Source organism: Penaeus monodon, chromosome 17, assembly GCF_015228065.2.
Source record: "Penaeus monodon isolate SGIC_2016 chromosome 17, NSTDA_Pmon_1, whole genome shotgun sequence".
In the NCBI taxonomy this organism is placed as follows: Eukaryota; Metazoa; Arthropoda; class Malacostraca; order Decapoda; family Penaeidae; genus Penaeus; species Penaeus monodon.
In genome coordinates, this window is record NC_051402.1 from 5271913 (window position 1) to 5287787 (window position 15875).

Here is a 15875-nt window from a genome sequence, read left to right on the forward strand (position 1 = left end):
ATAGACATGGGTACTGGATAGTGACTAGAGATATGTGCAAGAAAATGTGTGAGGAGGATAGAAGGTGGGATGTGAGAGGAGGTAGATGGTGGGATGTTTGAGTTGGGTGGGCCAAGGAAAATAAAAGAGCAATTACAAGAGGAAGGTATTAACCAGGGAGGGAAAGGTTGGGCAGAAAGAGGAAGGGATATGAGATGAAGGATGGGTGAATGGGAAAGCAGAGTGCCCACGCGAACACGGAAAGGGGTAAGTAAACGTGGAGAGGAGAAAGTATGAAAAAGGGATTGAGGGATAATTAGCTTGGAGAGAGAAAACTGATGAAAACGAGCATAGCTTCTTAGAGTCAATAGAGCGCGACGTCGAGAAAGGGATGGTAGGCCTGATTCAGCGTATAGGCTCTCAACTGGAGGGGGTCGAAAGGCGCCGAGGAATAAACGGAGACTGCAATGGTGGACTGTGTTAAGTTGAGTGAGAAGGGAGGCAAAGACAGAGGAATACATATGGCAGAATAAGGGTAATATGGAGAAAGAGGAGTGTTTTGCGGTCTGAACCCTGGCTATATGAAAGAGGGTCTGGAAGAGTTAGAATCGACCGCGGTCTTTTTCTTTATCAGAGGATATGATCTCACCAAGACAATTTAGGGTTAAAAATGACTTCAAGGAATTTGGATGGGAATATCATATAGGAAGAGTGAGGGTTGGGAGCCTGTACGTGAACGAGAAAAAAGGATGGAAAAGGTTTTAGTAGAAAATCGAAAGCTGCGGTTGGTAGCCCAAAAAGAAATTGCTGTTATTGCCGACTGGGGAAGCTGATGGAAGGCTGGTATGGAAGGACCAGAGGCAAAGATGGCTAGATCTACTTATAGTGACCAGATTTCTAGTGGTAGAGCTGAAACTAATCCGTTTACAGCAATGAGAAATGATATGGCGCTGAGCACACTGTTCTTTATGTTTCCGCGTATGCCACTGGAAGATAGTTGTTGAAGGATATGGTGCAGCCATGTGTTATCATATGCATTTTCTAGATAGAAAAAGACAGCTCATACTGAATCACAGCGTGCAAATGCTGATGTGATTTGTGTTTCGAAGTATGCAGGAAGATCAGTTGTGCTTCGGCCGCGGCGAAATCCACTGATTTTGGAGAGAGAGGATTGTGGTATTCGAGGTATCACATTAGCCGGATGTTATCCATCCTTTCTAGCAATTTGCTTAAGTAGTTTGTGAGTGCTATGAGACGGTAGTCTTGTGGAAGGGTGCCAGGTTTGTTTACTTTTAAGAAAGGTAGTACAAGGGCTTCACGCCACTGGGGAGGAAAGTTTGTCCATATCTTACTGAATATTGATAGAAGGAAGGACAAGGAAGTAGGTGGAAGGAGCGCTCTTTGTCTGATTTTATGGAAGAGAAGAGAGGAGAAACGTGAGAGCCCTTACTGATTTGGCTAAATTAGGCACCGGGTTCAGTAGCTACTCGAAGAGGGTCAGAAATAATGTTATTGCGTATACGGAGGACGGGGCAGGATGAGGGGAATGTTTTCCTAATAGTTTGTGGATCCGCCGCCAGACTGCAGAGACTGGTGTAGATGGTGTTATGGAGGATACATAATTTTGCCAGGTGTTTGTCATGGAGGAGGGCAAAGAGAAAGATCAAGGCATGAGAGAGGTTGGATGCGTACGTCGGAGTGATTGGGATTGTTTGAATTTAGTACGATAAGGTCAGTATTGGAGAGAATGTGTCCAAAGGCGCGACCAGAGGGTGTGGCGACAGCCAAAGTCTCTAACTTTCAGGAAATGTGGTTGAAGTTGGAAAATTAAGGTTTCAAAAGCTATAAAGGCAATAGGAGAAGAAGGGGAGAAATAGACTGAAATAATTGTGATCCAGTGGCGGTGAAAAGTACGGATAACTGTGCAAGGTATAGTGGTTGTAAGGGAGGAATAACATGGTGTTTTACAATGGACAAGCATGGAGGAGGAATAACATGGTGTTTTACAATGGACAAGCATGGAGGAGGCAATCAAAGTGAGGGAATGATACAAAATGATAATTGGGAATTGGTACTGGAGGATGTGTGATGAAAGTTTCTTGGAGGCAGACAATGGATGGGTTATAAGACGATGGGACGTGACGAAGGTCAGGTCTGTGAGAACGAAAACCTTGAAAGTTCCATTGGATGGGTTATAAGAAGATGGGAGGTGACGAAGGTCAGGTCTGTGAGAACGAAAACCTTGAAAGTTCCCCTGATCCCACCTTCCATGGAAGGGGAAGGAGGTAGGGGTGTTGTATCAGGAGGTTCATCAGGGAAGGTGGGTTCTGGGGAAGGACATTATGACAAAAGGGATTCACGTGTGCATCCAGGAGGGAGTGGTAGGGATAGTAAGGAAAGAGGAGGTTTTGATGTGGGAGAGTATAGTTTACTTTATTTATTTTAAAAATTCTGCCATGTCAACATCTAAGGTCATTAGCGGCATATACAAAACAGTGATAGGGTGTTTCTTGGGACAAAGCCCCCGGGTAAAGTACCTAGGTTCAGGTCTGTGGATTTCCATAATGGACATTGGTCTAAGCAAACAAATGTACCAGACATCAAAGAATACACAGCATTATGAAAAAAAGTATTGTGGCAAAAAAATAAATATGAGTTAACGATTTGGATAAGTGGACAGAAGAAGGGGATGAAGAGTAGGAAAAGGAAAAAAGGGAGAAGAAAAGACCCTGCAGAATTAGTTGAAGTGAGGGTTGAGGTCCAAGGCAGGGGTGATCCCTACATTTGGCCTCAGTCTCCGCCTCCTAATCCACCCCTAGCAACAACGAACAAGGAAATGAGGGAGGGAGGAGAGGATAGGGTATGTTGGGAAGGAGTAGAAGGAGGAGAGGTAGAGGGAATATGAGGAGGAGGATGATGAATGTCGGCAGTCACATTGAATGTAAACCAAATCGGGGTAGAGAAATTGGAGGTTGGATAATAGAGAGGAACTTTCTCTTGTGGGGATTTGGTGGGGAGGTTTGGGAAAGAAAGGATTTTTTATGTGAAGAGAAGAGGGTGTGGATGTATGTGTGGGATGGAATGTGGTGGATGGGATGGAAGGTTGCAGGCATGGCAGCCCTTATGATACATTATGGGAGCTACTGCGATTGACACATGTATATGATAGTGCAGGGCAGTTTGAACGGTCATGACCAAGTTGGGCACATAGAGGACAGCAGGTTTACAGAAGGTAATCTTGCCAAATTTGATGCAGGACTTACAGCAGCCTCTGGGGGGAATAGTGTAGTACTGTACTGATATTGCATCGTAGTCAGTGAGGCAGCCAAGCAGGTCGTCCCCAGTCTAATTAGTCTTTGTCGTATACTGGGGAATTAGCAGGAGAGTTGGCAACAATTCCAGTACATGTATTAAGGGAGGAGTGGGGGTCGGACAGGAATAGGTTTGCCAAGTCTACCAGGGTTGATAGTGCATGAGCTTGAGACTCGGATGTAACTGTGACAAGACAAGGGAAACTGCAGAGGGAAACTTTGCCTATTTGATTTTGGAAACATTGTTGAAAGAGGAGGGTATTGTCAAAATAAGGGGCTGTTGGAGGCATCACACAAAATCGGTCCTACTTCGATGGGCTAAACAGAGTACTCAAAAGATTTGTAGATGTGGGAATTGTAGATGGGTGAAGACAGGAGGAGGGAATGGTGTGAAGTGAAATATTACTGTGGGGGTGAGGGCACTAAGGTTGAAGAGTTGTAATAAGGGAGGAGGAGGTAGAAAATGATAATTGTGCAGGTGGGTGGGTCAGAGGACATTGGAAATGAGGAAGGGGTGACTTTTGAAGGTCGAATTATAACCTAGATGATTGGGTCAAGTTGACAGCACGTCTAGGAAAGGGGTGTAGTAGCAGTGGTAGTAGCCGTGTTCAAAGGAGAGTTAAGTGTCAGTAAACCAGAGGAGTTAGGTTCAGAGAGGCTAGTTGATATAGAGGCATGCTTCAGTACCCCTAATAAGGGTACATCTTTATTACTGGCCATGGTAAGCCTGAAATATGTGGGGAAGATAAAAGGTCCACCCTTTAGGGACCCCATGAGGGGTAAGGGCTAAACAATTAAACAAATAATACCAAGCCCATGGCTCCCTCAGGCCGTTCATGACTGGCACAAAGTCAGCCTTTCGTCCTTTCAACATGGCTCTTACACCTTAGGAATAAAATTGGACAGGGAAGGGAAGATAAGAGAAGGAATGGGCAAGAAGAAAAGACTGAGCAAAATTACTTGAGGCAAGGACTGAGCCTCAAGGTAGGTGGAGACCCACAGCATTGGGTCTCTTCTGTCTCTAGGCCTCTCCATGACAAAAACAGGCAAAGGGATTGTTTTTTTGTTTTTGTTTTAATCAGTTATCAGCAACAACACAAGAAAAAATATAAGGAAAAAAGAATCTGAAGATCACTCAGTTACAAGTGTCTTGGGATAATAAAGTTGTCCTTTACTATATCCAACTTTTATTACCTGTCTTAAACAACAAAAATATTGAAATTTCTTAGCTAAGTTCTGCATGATTCTAGTCTCCAGAACAGAAGCAGCTTATCTGTGAGGTAATGCAGATGTTACATACCAAAACACTGGATATTAAAATGTCCTTTTTTACCACTTCAATATCAACAAATAAATAATTCTAGAACAACATTTATATGTATGATATAATCAAAGGACATGCTTAGTTAATACAAAATAATTACTCTTATTTGTCAATGAGGACTATAATTTGATTGTTTCATATTTATAGTCAAATGTTAATAATGAATTTGCAGATGATTAAGCAGGACTTCAGAAGTACTAGAAAAAGGCCATTGAATGCCGAAGAGAAAAAATTCACAATGTAACTTAATCCAATATCCTGTACATAAATAAATTCTTTGGTTACATAACACTGTATTACCAAAGACCTTTGAACCTCTCATGAAAAAAAAATGTAAAGACAATTTGAAAATATGTATTTTCTACCTTATTTTCATTAGTCTTTCCTTTAGACCTTATAATAAATAACTAGTGAAGTCCACTTCTGAAGGAGTTCCAACTTTTTATATCAAAGCATTTCATTATCATACAAAGAAATATTAATCCTAACCTACATTTTAACCTAACTATTTTTTATCCTCTGATTTCTTTTCATCTTTTGATTCATCCTTCTTTTCTTTATCTCCTTCCTTCTTATCCTTATCCTTGTCCTTGTCCTTATCCTTGTCCTTATCTTTTTCTTTCCCCTCCTTCTTTTCAGCATCTGTATTGGCTAACTTATTGTTGATAAGATTGTGAAGGGCAATAACAGATCTGATGAGGGACGCCAGGTACACCACCAGCATCTGATCATTGGTTTTCACGTAGAGAGACTTGACTAAAGCTGGGTTGGTTACATCTGGCAGGAGGTTGAACATATCCTACAGAAGAAAAATAAATTGTTGAAATACTTCTTACCTATATTTGGTGGAAAGACAAAATACAACAGAACAAAGACTAAATCAGAACATCTACTCCAGCCAGAGCCAATGGCTGTACATTCTTATCCCTTTAGAGTACTAGCTTGTCATTACTAAAGATATATTGTGACTTTAGTCTGAGTACATAAAATAACATTCTAAGCAGATGTACTTCTGGGTCTATGTTTCTACTTTTTCAAAAATGTGTTTTTAGACTCTAATGAGCTGGTAGCCACAAAGGCAGAAATTACATCATCTAGTTGTAGTTTTGATTTGCCCGTAACTGTGTGAAAGAATTTATCCTTTTGAAGGTAGATATTTTTATTACATTTTACTTAGTAATTATAAAGAATCTAAAATCTAATTTTTAGACCCAAACAAAGGTTTAAAGAGACACTTCAATAAACTAGCAATACAGGAAGTAAAACACACACACACACACACTAACTCACACTCACACTAACTCACACTCACACTAACTCACACTCACACTAACTCACACTCACACTAACTCACACTCACACTAACTCACACTCACACTAACTCACACTCACACTAACTCACACTCACACTAACTCACACTCACTCTCCGACATAATCAGACTGATATAACTTGTGTACTCTAAATGGTTATAAGAGATGCACAGAGACTAACCTGTAAGTGGTAAACGATGGTGTGATTCACTGGTAAAGTTCCATCTACAACTTGTCTTAAGTAATTTGCCACCTCACTGAGCTGTTTGTGGAGACCTCTCAATCCCAACAACTGAGTGGTGATTCTCTGACCAAGGGAGCCAACAACTGTATCCTGTAAAAAAAAAAAAAAAAAAAAAAAAATACGCATTCAATTTTTGATTTTCTGTATCCTGATAAAAGATTTTAGAATGGATTCAAAAATATCCTCGCATTGAAAATTAACTGTTGGCTTAAAATTTTTCTTTTCTTTCTTTTTTTTTTTTTTACTATAACCTAAAATGACACATCAAGCAACATTACTTTATACATACCTTAATATCTCTCAGGAGATGCTCCACACCAACTTCTTCAGCTTCCTCTGCGCCAATCTCACTAGCTACATGCTCGAAAGTCTTTGTGGTAGGGGTTCCATCCTGTTCAAAGAAGAGACATGTCTATATTTTACTCTCCCCCTCCCTCTCCTTCTCTCTCCCTCTCTCTTTCACACATAAATGCACTCACAGACACACACAGTATCATATTCTTATTATAAACTTGAACTTCTTACGATTCATTTTTTCTAATCTTTTAATGTTATAAAATCTTTATAACAAAGTTCAAAGTGTGAAAAACTATATACTTACATCGTGCACCTCTTCTACACTGTAGTATGCCTCTGTGGGAAGGCCGATGTTTGAGGCATGGGCATCAATGATGACTAACACCGAGTTGTTGCAATACCGTCTGACCAGGTCATTGATTGCAATGTCATTCTGGTAGAGCTTTGGGCCAGTGTGATACCACCCAACAATTTTCTCGCGGGCATTGACCTATAATAATAAGCATTTAGTAAAGGACACCATCAACTTTTTTTTTTTTTAATGGCTAAATCAACATAAACAATGGAAGGGCAAATACAAAAATATATTGAGCATCCCTCGGAGTATGGCAAAGAAAAAGAAAAGATAAAAGCAGGAGGAGGAAAAACAGTAGTATCTTAGTAAAATGGCTCACCTTTTTGAACATGTGGTATTTATTTTCAAGGTAGTCGTGGTCAAGGAACCAGACTGATTTATCCTTCTCATCTTCATCAAAAGGAACTGTAACAAAAACCTTTTCTTATTAATTGATCCCAAGAGAAACAAGAACAGAATAAAATCTGCTGAAAATAAAATCAATCCAAAAACAAATTGGCATAATACTAAGTTGTATCTGTAACAGTAACACTATCTTGTGGAGCAAGACCTAAAACGAGCAGGGAGGCAGTAACATACATAATAAAAAACTGTCTGAATAAATACTGGCAAAAAGAAAGAGAGCATAACAATATATCAAAAGGAAGAAGACATTATATATTTTCATGAAAGTGTCATTATAGCCTTATAGACTAATTTCCATACATGTTGACAAAGCTGCAAAATTGTGGGGATGCCACTGGTTGTGGTATAATTAAAGTTCAAAGGTTGCATCACCAAGGAAAACGTGTCCATAACCTTGTTATCTTGAACCATTTTGAAAGTAAACAATACTGCGAGCTTTGTAGAAAAGTCACACATGGCTCTGCATATCATCAGTAAATTAGTATTGAGTTGAATTTACCATTTCTACATGTCATTTTTTTCACACTTTTATGGTTTTTGATACTTCAATATTTGTTATACTGACACATGATGAACATCTATCAGATATAAATGAATTTATTCTACTTTTTAATAATAATAATAATAATAATAATAATAATAATAATAATAATAATAAAAAAAAAAAATAATAAATAATAATAATAATAACAATAATAATAATAATAATAATAATACATAGGTTGACCCTGGTAACCTCTTTATGAATAGCAGTGACAATGATGCTGTACTGATTGTGTTAATGGTTATGGCGAGTTTAGAAACTAGAATAAACTTGGACTGCTGGACAAAGAGAGCTACAATAATTTCACAGATAATCATTAGTACAATTTGTTAACACCAAAACTGGTGCCCCATACTAACTATCTCGACCCATATTCATCATGGCTCTGTTTTTTTTTTTTTTACCATGCTTTTACTTTGTTTTATTATCAAATTTGGCTAGGATTTTTCAGTCCTCCACTTTCTACTTTCTTATTCTACTATTTCCCCCCAATTGTGTCCATCCCTCTTCAAACCCCAATTCCTCACAGGACCTCAAGGATTAGCAAGGGTAAAGCAATGCTAACACTAGTCTTCCTTGACAGCCACCTCAAGTGCTGTTCAGCTACAGAGCAGGACTGGTCACACTATGCAAAGTGTCCCTCTGTGTCATATGAAAGAAAACAACTATCTGTCTGTACAGCTTGACCTCTTTACATAAACAAAGTTTCTTTTGAGTATCTGAAAGGTGATAGATTCACCTATTTCCTTTGTTTCCCCAAAGTGTTATATGAAAGAAGAAGAAGAAAAAGAAGAAGAAAAGAAAGAAAAGGAAAAAAAGTTTCACTTTTCATGTGGACAAAACACTACCTCAGAGCATCAAAAATGATGTTTGGGTTCCTATTGTGCTTCATATTTTCGTATAATTGAAATGGAGAGCGGAGGGGAGGGGAGGGGGTCTATACTCTGACCTCACATAAAAACTTTTTGTCGGCAAAAGGATGCCAAGAACACATCATGTGAAAAGTGTAATTTCTTCATATTCCTCATACATAAAACAACAATCCAACAAAATCTGCGGACTGTCTACATGTGACTGTCTTTGCGAGGCCACACCATGACAGAAAAAATCCTGTAGCGGGGCCTCACACGGCTGACATCTAATAACGGCCTTGGGGTTCGACAACGAGTGGAAAATTCTGGGGTGGATGAGTTAATATCTTTTCTTCTACAAGTCCATTTTCTATAAGTGTCAAGTTTTCTATAAACCAATTACAATAAACATGGAAAGGTTTAGAAGAGGCTTTTGGTTCATAAGGCAACATTTCTGGTAGTTTGTGCACTTATGATAGGTTCATTCACTCATCTGTTCGTGCAACACTTGCCACGGATTTTCTATTTTTCCACTTTCTTTTATATAAGAAATACTATTTTTGGCTCAGGTTTATAATTTTCCACTTTCTTTTGCTTCATAAAATGCCTGTCATGAACAAAATCCCCACCCCAACCCTCAATTCCCTATGATGCCCCAACATTGATGACTGGTGTAAGGGACTTATGGTTGTATTATTAAAACACTGGTACAGGCCCTGCAATTCAGTCCACAGGAAAGGTGCAGGGAGTCCCACACTTGCAAACCCTTCCCTGGTGACTCCTATGGGGACTGTTGGTACACCTAATGCACCCTGCACACCATAGTTGGTATGCATAATGCTGATTTAATTAAATTACGGCCAAAGTTGTAGTTATTTTTTCCAGAAAAATACTGTCACAGCCATCTATTGGAATGTCATTTATGATTTATAACAGTCATATTCACAATCACTCTCCAAACCTTTGATTGTATGGGAAAGTTCAGGGTTACCAACATGATCACCTACTATACATCATTATTAGCAAATCAGCCAGGATTGCATATTTCTTATTTTCAGACTTGTGACAACTCTCCTGCCTTGGTGTTTTAATATAACCTTAATCTAAGTGAATGATGCCGCCTTTATTCTTCATAAAGGCTGGATAGATGTTGAAATTTCACCCCCAGCGGATGATAAGAAAGTTAAAATCTCCCCAAAACACACACACACACACACACACACACACACACACACACACACACACACACACACACACACACACACACACACACACACACACACACACACACACACACACACGTACACATACACGCAGACTCAGACTCAGACTCAGACTCACACGCAGACTCACACGCACACCATATACACACACATACACACACGTGTATTTCTGTATATATTACATAAACCTATATGTATGCCTATTGATATATTTAGACCTAAATATATGCACATTCAATTACTAGAAATTGTGTTAAAAATGTTAAAACTAAATGTTTTGCTAATTTACACTTACATCTATAACACAAGCATCAATATATTTACATCAATACAGTCTACCTAACGAGTGTTGTGTGTGTATATATATATTATATATATATATATATATATATATATATATATATATATGTATATATGTATATATGTATATATGTATATATATACATATATACATATATATATTATATATATACATATATACATAAATAATATATGTACATAATATATACATATATATAATGTACATATATATAGTAACATATATATATATGTTAAGATAGTACAAATATATATGAATATATATGTACATATATATATATGTATATATATATGGTACATAATATAGTATAATGATAGAGATATATAGTAATATAGATATATATATATACATATAAAATATATAATATATACCATATAATAGATAAATCTATATACATATAATACATATAAATATAAGAATATTATAAAAATAATATATATATATATATATATATATATATATATATATATTATATATATATATATATATATATATATATATATGTTATATATTATATGTATATATATTATATATATATATATATCATATATATATATATATATATATAATAATATAATACATAATATATATAATATATAATATATATAATATATATATATATATTATATATATATATATATTATATATAATATAATAATTATAATAATATAATAATTATAATACTACTCATATATAATAATATATCATATATATCATATATATAATATTATATTATTATTATATATATATATATTATCTATATAATTTATATATATCTAATATATATATATAATATAATATATAATATATTATATATAGTATATATAATGATTTACTATAGATATACTATAATTATATATATATATATTGATATATAATATGTATATATATATATATATTATATATATTATTATATATATATACTTATATTAAGTATATACTGATACTTATGATATAGTATATATTATATATATATATATATATATATATAGATATTAAAAAATATATTTAATATCATCTATATATAACCGCATAAAATGAACTTCAGTGTAAAGCCTTAATGCAATATATATTAAAATTATATATTTATTATTTATAATATAATATATATATATTAATATTAGTCTATCTAATTTTTAAATATATGATATATATAATATAAATATTAATATATATAAAATGTATATTCTGATATCTCATATCTATATAATATAGTTTTAGTTTGTATTCATTTATTAATATATACATCTAATATAATATTCTAATAATTATATATCTATATATATACTATATATATAATTAACATATCCATAATATATTATCCTATGATATATATAATATATACATTATATACATATTCATTATTATACCATATATATATATATTAATATATACATATATATATATATAATATTATATACATATTATACATATATATATCTATTTATAATTATTTATATATATATATATATAATATATATATATATTATATATATATTTATATATTATATATATTATATATATATATATATATATATATGTATAATATATAATATTATATATTATTTATATTATATTATTATAGTATATATTTATTAATTGTAATTATTAATTAATTAAAATGTTATATGTAATTTATTATAAGTTAATGTTTTATTAAATTACTATGTTTTTTTTTTTTTAATGAATAATTTTGTGGGGATCGGAGTGGGGTGCTCCTAGCTGCCCTACATTTGTTACAATACTATGCGGGCGCCACGTAGAGTGAGCAACACCCGCAAAACTTAAATAATATGGAAAAGTGTGTCGGAAATTGGCTCTGGGGATAGCCAGTTCCCCTGCAGGAATGTCTAATAATACAGACGTTAGTCTCTGGTAATTGCATTCTTACTGTAAAGAATTACCCAATCTAACTGGACAAAAATCTCTAACAAAAAATGGTCTTCCTGACCATTTTCACTACTACTAGTAATAGAGAAATCTGAAAAATAGTAAAACCCACAATATCCATACGCACCACAGCCATTTCCTTTCAGCTCCATGAGAAAATAACAGACACTTACATATATACCTTCGCAAAAGCAAAACCTATCAAGTGTGCCCATTAGTTTCATAGCTAACGGAGCTAATTAGAAATTTTAATAATCATGGGACAAAAGGCACCCCTTTGGAAAAGGTTAAATTCAGAGTTGTTCCATCATGGCAGTTTCTGACATTTTATTTTTATCCACAAGTAAAGCCTAAATGAATCCTAGTGTGGGACATCACAAGCTCTTTCCTAGGCTGGATATGATAGTCAGGATTGGATACAACCCGAAGGGCCTTTGAAATGACAACGAAATCTCTCCCTTTCTGAAAGCCACTGCGGGGTACTTAATGACGGCATCCTTAACTTCTGATAGCTAACGCTACCCTATATCCCGATTAAAGTGAAGGAAAGGAGGACAAATAAGTGTATATATTCTCACCTGCATACGAGTTAGAGACATCAAGAACACCCTTGGATCTCCACGAACCAAGCAAGACGCCGACAACCCTTTTTGTGCTGCCAATTTTGGACATTCGCGTGAAATGGTCCACTACGCTCAGCAAGACGAGCGGGTGGACCACAACTTTGTTAACGGGCAAGGTTTCCGTGCTCATCGCGACGAATTACGAGCAAAAATCCAGGAGAGAGTCGGCGCCACGGTTTCGCTTCCTCGCCAAAAAGTTTGTTTTGATTCGTCACTCCGGCAGAACGTCGACTTGGTGGTCAGGTTTGCCTTTTCCCTGATTTCTAGCGAAGAAGAAAGGCCTTGGGAATGTATTTGTGAATTTGATTAAAATTATTACACGAATATTAATTCGATGAGTAGCATGTGCTTATAATTGCTCTCTTTCAACATGGGATCCATAAAGTCGAGGGAATGTGTCAAAAAGTGTGCCGCAGAATTACCCAATAGGAAAGCAGTTCGAAAAGGCTTGGATATGATTGGCCCCTCCTGGTTGCCAATGCAAACTTTTTTATTGAAAACCCAACTTTTTCTTTGGTCATCCTACCATTCCCAAAGTGCAAAGCTTCCCTTTCCGAAGAAAAGTGCAAATTTCGAAAAATAATTACCCAAAAAAGAAAAAAATCTACACCGTAAAACCCCATGACGAAAAGGGAAACGAATTAGAAATTTCGAGCCCCTAACGCAATTAAAGGGAGAAAGGACGCGTCCAAGAAAGGAAACAAAAAAAGTATGTTTTTATCGGATCGATTTTCATAGCAATGTTTACGAGAGTCAGATGATCGCGATGACGGACTCTGAGTGATCAATAATGGACGTTTTATTACTCTTATTTCCGGGGATTACACGAAAACCAGAACATGTGAAGGTGCAAAGACGGAAGGGCTTTCACCAGTGTTGATAAGTGTTAGATGCTTTTTGTCCTGGAGCAGAAGGAAGAAGAAGAGGAAGGTCTTCTCGCTCTCAGGTGCTGCTGTTTTTCCCCTTTTCCCTTTTCCCCCCCAAAATTTTATTTTGGGTTCTAATAAGTCTTCGAATTCCGACTCCCGACTTTCGCCTCACTCAAGATCCTCAGCAATCTCTCGTTGAAGCTCCGCCGCGGGTTGAAGGGGAAACTCAAGGGTTGATCAGTTTTCTGTTTTTGGGGGGTCTCGTGTTTTCGGGGGAAATTTAAATTTTCTGAGTTTGATTTCCTTGTGATTTCGTGTGCTTATTTCCTTGTGTCTTTTGCCTCTTGGTGTGGCTCGCCCTTGTCCATTGCAGGGCATTAAATTGCATTTAGTGGATTGGAATGACAAGTATTGTTTTGCACTTTAATGGTCTGCTATCATTTCAAAAGGGGTTGATTTGTGATTAAGGGGCCTATTGGGTATCATTTATTATTGTTATGTATGTGTGATGTGTTCTCATGCTTTCTTCTTTCCTGACAAGACACATGTGTAATGATTGCAATATGTATTGATTAGTGGACAATGGATAATAGTATTTATTTGAGGTTGATAATAGATAATGTTCTTTTGTTAGATACCCTCTTTCCTATTGAAATTAGTTATTTTGCAAGATATCCTTGGATTTCTATGGTTCAGAAAAAAATGTATGGAAAGAGTTTTAAAGATTACATATGTGAATAAATCATTTTTGAAACATGATTAAAAATCTAGGTTATCATATTGCTTAACCAGTGGCACTGACCTCATTATTATAGTTCTTTTATGGCACTGGCACTTTCGTGTCTGGTTATTTTTTTTATTTATTTTTATATTATTTTTTATTTTATTTTTTTTGTGGAATATAGACAAGATCACCCAAGAACTACCCCTTCTTATTATCTGCATTCATTAACCATAGTCATGTGAGAAGCAGGTGATAAACTGACACACCCAGTTGTAGAGGCATAAAGTTATGAAAGTGACATGTTGAGGAAAGTACAGTTACTTAGCATTCAGTACCACACAAAGTTTTAATATTTTTTTTGCATTTTATTGTTCAGCAGATTTCAAGTATCAGATAGACAAGCATACAAAGCAAAAAAAGGGTTAGTGAAAACAGTCCGTACCCTTAAAAACTATCCCCCACATTAAAGCCCAACCATTAAAATGTATACTCTAGCAAGAGAAGTCTAGTTGGGTTACTTATCTGATATAAGATTTTGGGAGATATAGCATGGGTTTTTTTTTAGTTTGTTACAGAAATGCAGTGGTTGATCTGAATAGTGATTTGTGAGTGTCTCATAAATATTTATTTTAAATATTTGCAAAATCTTGAAACAAGGGTGAAGATAAGCCTCTTAGGGAAAACTTAACATAGCACTATTGACTATAAAAAACCAGTACACAGAAAGTGAAGGTAGGCCTACAATCACGTAACAAAGATACCTCTGTAGGGACTTGAACTTGTCTGTTCAAGCCTACATTTGGAGTGTCTCTTCCATTTGGTGAAGATTTCCTATAAAGTGATACTTTTATTGAGAATGAATAATATCTAATAAGGGAGTGCCAAAGGCTCTTAGGCAAAAGGATAACAAACTTCTAGCATGTATATTCTTGTACAGCTTGTAGACCACCCAGGTGCTTTGCTGTCAAATAAAAAGAACAGGCTAAGCTCTTTCATGTTAAATGTAGGATCTTTATACTTGACATATTACCAAAAGCCAACAGACTAATATGTATTTTGCAAGATTTAGCAGAGGTGATCCTGATTAGATATTAAATTTAGCAAGGGTTTTGGACAAGCGAAATTTGGAGAAAAAAATTTAAAGATTGTTTTCCCTTTTCCGAACATGGTCAGAGAGACCAGCAAGTTGTTTTATTTTCTCTTTCCAATGAAATTAAAAATAAAAAGGGACAGATTAGATCTTCAGGTAAGACTCCCAAAAAACTATTGATGAGTAATTTCCATCAGTGTTTATATGCAAAAGAAAGAGAAGAAAAATAAGAATTTTATACATGCACACACACACACACACACATAGATAGATAGATATAGATATAGATATAATATAGATATTTTTTAAATTATATATAATATATAGATACAGATATAGATGAATATATAAGTATGTATGTTTGTATTTATAAAGTAAGTATTTATTAAATGAACACATATTAAAGAGGAAAAGAAAACAGAGTACAGAAAAGTATATCTGCCAGATCTTTAGCTGAGGTACCATTAGGTAAAATCATAAATATTTGATATATGCTTTCATCTCACTGTGATGGT

General features: G+C 35.3%; 1 protein-coding gene across 1 annotated transcript; it reads right to left on the reverse strand.

The window, feature by feature from the left end:
* Nucleotides 1–4460: 4460 nt before the first annotated feature.
* LOC119583499 (26S proteasome non-ATPase regulatory subunit 7-like) lies at nt 4461–12901 on the reverse strand. Its single transcript, XM_037932010.1, has 6 exons — nt 12633–12901; nt 7142–7227; nt 6772–6957; nt 6460–6561; nt 6108–6260; nt 4461–5413 (listed from the first exon to the last, which is right to left on the reverse strand). The coding sequence occupies exons 1-6, from the start codon at nt 12805–12807 to the stop codon at nt 5120–5122; spliced, it is 996 nt and encodes a 331-aa protein (XP_037787938.1). The 5' UTR covers nt 12808–12901; the 3' UTR covers nt 4461–5119.
* Between the last annotated feature and the right edge of the window lie 2974 nt (nt 12902–15875).